Source organism: Portunus trituberculatus, chromosome 25, assembly GCF_017591435.1.
Source record: "Portunus trituberculatus isolate SZX2019 chromosome 25, ASM1759143v1, whole genome shotgun sequence".
Classification (NCBI taxonomy): domain Eukaryota; kingdom Metazoa; phylum Arthropoda; class Malacostraca; order Decapoda; family Portunidae; genus Portunus; species Portunus trituberculatus.
The window spans coordinates 13366941-13376940 of NC_059279.1; the positions used below are offsets into that span (position 1 = coordinate 13366941).

At 43.0% G+C, this 10000-nt stretch overlaps 1 protein-coding gene across 1 annotated transcript in view; it reads right to left on the reverse strand.

Annotated features, from left to right (window-relative positions):
- Positions 1 to 10000, reverse strand: part of LOC123508971 (KH domain-containing, RNA-binding, signal transduction-associated protein 2-like) — a 507559-nt gene that overhangs the window by 17042 nt on the left and 480517 nt on the right. Inside the window, exons 4-5 of the mRNA XM_045263054.1 lie at positions 6826 to 7120; positions 2780 to 3083 (exon numbers count right to left, since the gene is read on the reverse strand). Coding sequence (XP_045118989.1) covers positions 2780 to 3083; positions 6826 to 7120 — 599 coding nt within the window. The remainder of the gene's footprint in view (positions 1 to 2779; positions 3084 to 6825; positions 7121 to 10000) is intronic.

The following is a 10000-nucleotide window of genomic DNA, read 5'->3' on the forward strand; positions in this document are numbered from 1 at the left end:
GTCCGGGTGAGGCAGAGCATGTCAAGTGCCTACTTCATCACTCTCAGCCTGGCGCAGCGTGTGGATGTGGAGCGTGAAGGAGGGATGGAGAGTGGCGGGAGAGCAGGGAGGAGGAGAGGGGGAGGAGGAGGAGGAGGAGGAGAAGGAGATTGGAAGTAAAGTGGAAGGAAAGGAAGGAAGGAAGCAAGAAGGGGAGAGAGCGGGTATAGATGCAGAATAAGGCGAGAATGATTTACTGACCATAACCAGGGATGGAGTGTATTTGTGAGCGCATGGAGAGAGAGAGAGAGAGAGAGAGAGAGAGAGAGAGAGAGAGAGAGAGAGAGAGAGAGAGAGAGAGAGAGAGAGAGAGAGAACGTAACTTATTATAGTTAGGAGAACTATTGTTTACAAGAGTACTTCATGTAATTACTCAACAAGTATACTGCGTGTGAGAGAGTACTAGTAGTAATAGCATTAGCAGAGAGAGAGAGAGAGAGAGAGAGAGAGAGAGAGAGAGAGAGAGAGAATTATTTATAAACTTGTCAATGACTTTACGGCTATGATTGATCGGTTGAAAGTTAGACACATTGATTGATTATGTTAGCGTCGGTGTCTGTGCTGTGAAGGAGACGAGCGGGAGACGAATGATGAATAGAGGGAGAATAAACAGGAGTAAAAGAGGTGACTAATGCAAAGGAGAAAAGAAGGTCACCGATACTGGAGAGCAAGAAGGAATGTAGGAGGAGAGGATGTATATGTAGATGAGGATGACGATGGAAATTGAATGGATTGTAAGCGCGGAAGAAAAGAGGAAGATGGTGCTAAAGATAAACCAAGGATTATGGAAACGAGAGGAGAATGATAATAGATAAGAAGAGTGAAGAGAGAAACAGTGGGAAAAGGAAATACGGTGTTGAAGAGAGAGAGAGAGAGAGAGAGAGAGAGAGAGAGAGAGAGAGAGAGAGAGAGAGAGAGAGAGAGAAGGAATAAAGAAGAAAAATATATATAAAAGAAAGAAAAGGAACTGATGATAGAAAATTACTATAAAAATTATGAAAGAAAACGGAATAATGATGAAGAGAGGAGAGAAAAAAAAAAAAATAGAAAAAGACAGCTTATACATAAATTTCAATGACACGGAGGAGAATTAGGTGGAATAATGAGGAGACGAGGAGAAGAATGGCAGGGAAGAATTGGCTGGTGCTGTGATAACGGGAAACAATGCAAAGGTGAGAGATAACTAGGTCCATCATTACCTGAAACCTCTTCTTGTTACCTGACTCACCTGAGGCCGAACAGCACACACCTAAAGTTAACACCTGCAGCCAACACAGCTTAATTGGAAGACAGTGGAGGCAAAAATTAAACAGCAGGAAGTGGAAGAGGAAGGATGGGAGCAGAGAGAGAGAGAGAGAGAGAGAGAGAGAGAGAGAGTTGATGAGGTCCGGGTTGGTAATGAGGAAACGAGTAGTAATAAGGCTCCTAGAGAGGGACGCTACTCATTGTCACGGTCCCTGGTGTTGTAATTCTGCACGAGGAAGTGAACACGGTAGCGCTTCACCGGGATGCACTCACGTTCACCGGCTGACATTCTCCCGCCATATAACATGCAGCTTATTGACTTCACACTTTCATGGATGTATTAAAAAGCTATATTTGTATGATTAAATTTGATAGATCATCTGGAATTTGCACCTCACTGGACGTTTTTTCTGGCTCTGTTTGTTGTCCTTGTTCATTGCTCGTCTTATAAAAAAGTGAATAGTGTAAGGATAAATGAATAAATAAATAAGAATAAATGAATAAGCAAAACAGGTAAGGTTTTGATAGGATTAGAATAATATTACCGCTGTTTACAAGGTAATTCCGTGGTATTGAATAAGAACTTTTTGATAGAAATAGAGAATAATTTGACAAATTTTTCTAATAGAAGAAAAAATACAATGGAAATTAACTAGTTTTTTTTTATAGGAATAGAGAGCAAATTCATGTCACTTTATAATACAATATGTCCATCAGTCAGCGGGTGAGAGCATCGCCTAACGCCATGGAAATAATGAAAAGAACTGTATTTGTCAGATATGATTAGTGAGAGTTTTGTTAGGAAGAGAGAACTTCAGTCGTGCTTTATCATACAAAAAGACAATACGTCATCCAGATAGCCTGCAAGAGTGACAGTGTAATTATGCTCGAGTGTCTTAAGGCGGCAACATTGGTTCGGCAGAGTCCGTGACAGAACATGACAAACCTGTAGACCCACCTGTAGATGACAGACATGCAGGACAGGTAACGAGAAACTTATTAGGGAGGTATTTGGACCTGATATTGAGTGTCCTTGTTAGTAGGACTTGATGGAGGCCTGGGAGAGAAGTGTGACGGATTAGGGTAGATTGATGGGCAGGGATAAGTGGGGAAAAGACAGGCTAGTTAGGTAAGGTTGTTAGGTAAGGTAATGTTATGTAAAGTTAGATTAGTTTGGGTGTGGTTAAGATAGGTGAAATTAGATTAAGTTAGTTTAGGTGAGGTAAGATAATGTGAGGTTACAATAAGGTCAGTGGGGTAAAGTTAGGTTGAGTTAGGTTAGTCAAAGCGAGGGTGGTTCATGTTATGTCACGTTACTTAGTTAGATTATTAGGTCAGGTTTGGTTATTAGGATTTGGTTATTAAGTAAAGTGAGGTTTGTTTAGCTTTGGTAAAGTGACGTTAGGTTAGATGAGATAAAATGACGATAAGTTAGGTGAGGTTAGGCGAGGTTAGGTTAAGTGAAGTTGAGTGAGGTTAAGGTAGGCTGACTCACTCAGGGGCATCGAAGTAGTGCCTGGGGTCGTCCTCGTGCAGGCCGTAGCTGTGGTCGAGGGCGAGCTTGGCCTTGTCGAGGATGGAGAGCACTCGACGCTTGGCGGGTGGCGGCGGCACTGGGGGCGGCATGGCGGCGGGCAGCTTCCTCACCAGCGGCGGGAGACCTCGGGCGGCGTGGGCTGGAAGGAGGCGTGGATGTGGGGGAGGGACGCGTCCACGGAGGCCTGGGGGCAGAGCGGGGCCGGGGGGCGCTGGACCCACAACGGTGCCCCTGCAGTCTGGCCCTTCTGGTGATAGCAGTTCTGGGGAAAAGTGGCAAAGGGGTGTTACTATGGCGGGAAGAGTGTGGAGTGTTAGATGTGTTGCGGTGAGTACTGGAAGGCTGGTGGTGTTGTATTGGAAATGGCGTAGTCTAGAACTGTAAAGGCCATAACTTGGTACAGGAAGTCACAGTGTAGTATTGCAAAAGTCGTGTCATAGAATAGGAAAAATCGTGCTATATTATTAAAAACATCGTGGTATAGGTCTTCTCATATTTTACAGGTCGTTAAATATTAATGATAGGGTCGTGACTTAGTATTAGATGAATTATGACAACTTTGTAAGAGTCACTTTAGATAGCAGAACAGTGTTAAGATAATGACAGAACTATGTTGTATATGAGAGCCTTTGGTAGAGTCGTTATAAAGTAATATTTATAGTAGAGGGCTCTAGCATCGACAGGGTCGTGGTGGCGGTGCGCGTAGTCGTGTTAAAGCACTGAGAGTTGTTGGGAGTATTTACAGAGTTAAAGGCGACATAGCAGGGTGGAGTTAGGGGAAAGAGAGAAGGGTAAAGGGGGGGGGTGAGGAACACGGTGCTAAGCTGATGAAATACTGCAAAACGTGAGCAAAAAGCGCCTATCAGAACTTCTATCACAGGTGGCTACAAAAAACAAAAAGTTGAACGCATATTTTTTTCACAGCGTCCCTTCCCTCCATTAATCGTTTTTTCGAATTCTGTCCATAAATTTGAGCAGAACCATATCAGTGACTAACCGGTTTGAGTAGTGAGTGAATGCAATCTGGCTGCGGCCACGCAAAGAGGAGCGGTGACTAGTGATGGCGGTGATGGGTGGGAGAGAGAGAGAGAGAGAGAGAGAGAGAGAGAGAGAGAGAGAGAGAGAGAGAGTAAAGCCCTTGTCGTTACCATCCCATATCTCTTATTTTAGATTACCACGTTCTTTAAAGGGTTAAATGATCTGGTACTGTCTGTTCTTTCTCTGTGTTCCTTTGTGTTTGAAATTCAAGATGAGGTGAATGAATACACACATGCACACACGCATATACATAATACTAGTTCAGTGAGAAGGGTGAGGGGAGGGAAGGCTCGTTGGGAGGCTGTGAGTGAGAGGGAAAGGAAAGTTGTGAGGGGAGGTGTGAGAGGAGAGGAAAAAGTGTGTGGTAGGCAGATGTCCCTCCTTCCATCTTTCATTCCTATCTAATGCTTCTCACTCATTTCCCTTCCTTCATTCCCCTCTCTCTATGTCCTCTTCTCCCCTCCTTCATTCCCAGACACTTAATCCTTCCTTTCTATCCTTTTTCTCTTGACCTTCCTCTTGTTGTCCTCTATTATTTTTCCCTTCACTATCTCTTCTTTCTCTTTCGCTTTCCATCCACTCCTCTTCTCTGTTTCATTTCTCTTATATTACTTTTTCCCTTCCTTTATTGGCCTTCTTTTATCCTCCTCTTCATCCCTTCAACTTTTTCCCGTCCTCCCTCTTCCCTCTTCATTCTCATTCTTTCAGTCCCCTTCCTTTACTCCCCTATGTTTATCCTCTTTTCCTTCATCCCCTTCCCTCCTCCTTCCATTCTCCCTCAGTTCCTTCTTCCTTCCTTCATATACCCTTCCTTTATCCCCCTTTCCTATATCCTCTTATCCTTCATGGCCTGCCTTTCCCTACTCCAACCAGAGAGAGAGAGAGAGAGAGAGAGAGAGAGAGAGAGAGAGAGAGAGGCAAATCAGCTCAGGGAAGGTCTTTTCAACATGTGGTCTTTTTGGGTTAGCATTTCAACGCAGTGTAAACCTTCGCTGGTGTGACGTTTCGAGGCCACAACTCAGCGCAGTACAGGTAATGGGGTTTTGGAGCCACGGTTTGAAAGGTTACAATGCTGGGACTCCCTTTGTGCCAAACTCCCCACTACTCTGTACTGGCGCACTCCCTAAAAGGATAAAGTTTGTATGGGTCTGTGTATGTGTGAGGCGTAGTGATTTGTGTGTGTGCGTGTGTTTTGTGTGTTTGATATCCATGGTAGTAAGGTTTTTATTTATTTTTTTTTTGTTCTGTTGGAAGTTGAAACACAAATTGCTCTCAGCTTTTGTTTATGTATTTTTTTCTCAGGCTTGAGTGTTTTGTATGTATTTTTATTCGTAGCTTTTGTGCCATTATTGTTGTTGTTGTTGTTGCTGTTGTTGTTGTTGTTGTTGTTGTTGTTGTTGTTGTTGTTGTTGTTGTTGTTATTGTAGAAGCAGCAGAAAAGTTATCATTACTGCTACTATTGCTTTTTTTTGGGGGGGGCTAGAATCTTTCCTCCGCCTTCACCTCCCCCTCCTCCCCAGGCCTTACGTACTCTCGTTGTTGGTATATAATGTTGTTGCGGTATATTATATAGTGACTTGGTTTTACGTAACTGTGTACTATTTCTCTCATTTTTCCGAAGAGATGTATGCGTTATTAATTTCCACACTGTCAAGCGAGCAGGGTTCACCGTAAGAGGATTAATAGTCTGCTTTCAGCCTGTCCTGTGAACATTTTTCTCTTCTTTTCTCCTTATAGTATGTCATTTCTCAAACTTTTATCAATCAGATGACATTAAAGTCTATTCAGCTTTCGCTATTTTATGCAATTCTGTGAAATACTTCGCTTCTCTTTCCTATTATTATTATTATTATTATTATTATTATTATTATTATTATTATTATTATTATTATTATTATTATTATTGCTACTACTACTACTACTACTACTACTACTACTACTACTACTACTACTACTACTACTACTACTACTACTACTACTACTACTACTACTGCCTCTACTTTGCCACCCAGATTGTTAGTTGAGGGTTGGCAAGTAGGTTGTTGTTATTGTGTTGGTGTCGCAGCTTAACGATGTGGGTTTGTTATGGTAAGCAGTGCACTAACAACAACAATAACAGCACCAACAACAATACTACTAATGATGATAATAATGATGATTTGATTGTGATACGCTTTGTGTGTGGGGAGGAATGGTGAACGAGAGTAGAGAGAGAGAGAGAGAGAGAGAGAGAGAGAGAGAGAGAGAGAGAGAGAGAGAGGTAATTCAGTGTTTTTCTATTTTTCTGCTTTTTATCTGATCTTCACTTTTCGTTGATGTATTTTTACTTTTACGATCTCTCTCTCTCTCTCTCTCTCTCTCTCTCTCTCTCTCTCTCTCTCTCTCTCTCTCTCTCTCTCTCTCTCTCTCTCTCTCTCTCTCGTCCTCCTTCCTTCATGTCATAAATCATAAAAGGGTGCGACCATCATGCCATAATATTACATAAGAGCTATCATGGACGGGAAGGGAGAGGAGGAAGAGAAGGAGGAGGAAGTGGAGTGGGGGAAGGGATGAGTACGTAGCGGTGGAGGATGTAGTGAGTGTAAGCATAGATAGAGGAGGTTAGTAAGTGATGGGGATCGTGAGGAAGATGACACGGGAAGGAGGAAGGAAGGAAGCAAGATATGAAGGAAGGCAAGGAGAGTGTAGGAGGGACGAGAGCGTCACTTTAGGAAATGTGCTGCGGCGATATAAGTCGCATTAACTGCAGCATCTTGAGGGACTTGTTCATCAGGAAGAGGAAGAGGAGGAGGAGGAGAGAAAATAAGAAATAGAAGAAAGAAGAAAAAGAAGTTGGTGGGAGTGAAAAGCAGAAATGCTCTTTCTTGTCTTTGTGTGAACTTTTTCTCCTGTTTGTGTGTTATCCAGAGAGACAAGGCACATGGAGTAATTAGTTCACTCAGCCACACCTGGTCCCCGTCACTCACCTGGTGGCGTGAGGGCAGGTGGCGGACGCTCTCCTGCGGCTCCTGCACCACCTCCCTCAGGTGTCTGGGCGGCTCCCCCTGCCGCCTGGGGGTCGCTGATCAGCTCCATCTCTCTGATCTGCTCCTTTCTAATGTCGTCGTTGTTGTCCGGCACGAGGTAGCGGCGCACCTCGGCCAGCGCGTAGGCAATGCGCGCGTGTGCCTCGGCGGGGGACGCGAAGGCTGTGATTTCCACGTGCAGGTCCTCCAGCAGGTGCACATACTTGGGATCCCCCGAGGCACGGAGCTCCTCTTCCTGTCAGGTGTGGAAGGGTTAGTGGTGGTGGTGGTGATGGTAGTGTTCTGTTAACCTTTTCGATTTTATGGTGTTCCCTTGTCACCATTCAGATCATTATGAAATAGATGGGTTTTGACCTTTGCTGGGTACAGAGTTTAGGACACTGGTACAAATATAGTTTTAAAAAAAGCTTACAATTATGAAAAAAATAATAGCGGTGAAAAGATAAAGGACACGAGTCTTGCGCAAAAGGATGAGTGGTGACGCGTGTGGCTGAAGGATAAGGTGGGAGACAGTTAGTGGTAGTGGTTAGAGGTATTGAATGTAGTGACAATATTACCCAGGGCAACAACAGGGAGGCTGCGTGTTTCCTGGAGCCGTGCGTCCTGGAAAACTCTCATATGATGAAAGGTTTCGTATTGCGCAGCGTAGATTTAAAAATTTTTTATTTATACCATGTCGGCTTTTCACAGGAATTTCTGGGCTAAAGGGGATACTTTTTGGGATACCTCCTATCTCAAAGCCCACCCGCTAGGAAACCGTTACCCCGAGTGAGGAAGCCCAACCTACATTCGGACCGTGGACAGGATTCGAACCCGTGCGCTTGGAGACCCCTCGGACCCCAAAGCACGCATGGTTCCACTGTAACACGGCGGCCCCGTTGTTATTGTATAAAAGATTTAAATAAATATCAACTTTAGAGAGAGAGAGAGAGAGAGAGAGAGAGAGAGAGAGAGAGAGAGAGAGAGAGAGAGAGAGTGTGTGTGTGTGTGTGGACGAATGCTAAAAGGAAGACTTAAGGAGGATGATTGGATTCCTAGAACGATTCCGAGGTGATCTTTAGTCGGCGGCTTTCACAGTAGAGGATTTAATTGTTTTTCTCCTCACTCCCATTCTCCGCGGTTTTATTTAGGCAGGCGGGCGAGTTTTAATTTGCAGACGGAACATTATTACTTTTTCCATCGGGATTTAGCTTCTTTTTATCAACTTAATCCTTTTTTTGTTTGTTTTGTCTCTAATCTTACTTTTCGTCTGGAGAGAATTTTAAAATGATGAATTTTTTCTTTTATATTTTTATGGTATTAAGGTTCTTTTTGTCTCTCACTCTTCTATCTTCGTGATGCTCCTCATCTCTTATTCTTCCTCCTTTTTCGTTCTTTTTCCTCTGATTTCCAACTATTCAACTAATGCTACCGCTGTTAGTAATACGAGTAAATGATGTTACCATTACTAAAAATATTCCGTCGTTTTTGCTTCTCCTCCTCCTTCTTCCTCTTAGCAGCTTTTTAAAGAATATTATAACCTTGATGCAAATAGATATTTTATCATTGATCATTCTAACATGACAAGGAATAATGGATTTAAAATTACACCTCTTCTTCTGCAGCTGCTCCCATTTTCATATGGGGTCGCACCAAACATTTCAAATCCCACGAGGCAAAGCACTTTTCTTTGATAGAATTGTTAATATATGGAATAAGCTTCCTTCAGAAATAATAAACATCACTTCTGTTGCATCATTAAAAAATAAAATTGATAAATATTTAAAAGATAACTCCCAACAAACTCTCTTCTTGTCCGAATAATTAAACATGATATTATTATTATAATTTTTGTGTGGCTTTTTTTTCTTCCAGGTAGACATGTAGAGTTTACCGTAAGATGAATAATACAATCTCCTTTCATCCTTTCCTGTGAAAAATCCATGGCAATTTTTCCATACTGCATGGTACTTTTCCCGACTATTTTTCATGCCAGCAAAAGTTGGAGGGAATGGTGGGTGGGGAGGAGCCTTCTCCTGTACTGTCCTGTTTCTCTTCTCTGTAGCAAGTTAAAAGTAGTTACCAAACATCCTTGAAAGGACAAAGAGGTCTGTTGCAGTTTGTATTACATTGTATTCCTCCTCCTCCTCCTCCTCCTCCTCCTCCTCTTCCTCTTCCTCCTCCTCCTCCTCTTCCTCCTCCTCCTCCTTCTCCTCCTCATCATCATCATCAGCATCATCATCATCATTGCTGTCATCATTATTATCCTCATCTTCGTCTTTAAGGACTTCAGTGTCTGTTGCTGTCTGTTTGTTGACTTCATAGTATTCCTTTGTATTCCTCGCATCTTTACTAGTCCGGACAGTATTTCTATCACTGTAATTGCATATAACTACTACAAATGCTCTATACTATTACTGTTACACTCAAATTTATTAATCTCAGCTACCACATCCTCGTCCTCTAGAATATTAATGCTACCCTTTCAACTACTGCCGTGTATTATATTACTCTAGTCCTCCTGTTCATCATCGTCGTCGTCCTCTACCTTCTCCCTCATATGCCGCCAAGTGGGACCAATATACCTTACAAGCAACAGATGGCGCCACTAACTCTGCGGCTGGGAGGCAAGACAGCTTCTTCCTCCCACTTCCACTTCGTTCTTCTCATCTAATCCTTTTTATCTCCACTCCCTTTTGCCTCCAATCTCTCCATCCTCCTTCCTCCAATAACGTGCGATTCGTGGAGGGAGGGAGAGAAGGAGATAGGAGAAAGTGAGGTATTTTAAGAACACCCAGAGAAAAAAATGACGGAGGGAATAGCATCAGGAATCTTGGGGGGAGGGAGGAAGGGAGGGAAAGAGTGGAGGGAAGGAGGAAAAAAGAGTAAAGGGAGTGGAGGTGGGGAGAAAAGAAGTGAAGGTGCAGGAAGACGAGGGTGAGCAGGTACGGAGAGAGAAAGGGAGGAAGGAAGAGAGGAGGACGAAGAAAGGAAAGGGGGGAGGAAGGGACGGACATCAAATAACTAAGAAGACTTTACTCTATTTTTTTGTTTATTTGTCTTTCCGTGTTTATTTTCTTCCTTCCATCTCTCGATTCTTTATTTCGTTGCCTTTTTTCACTTTCCTGAATATTTT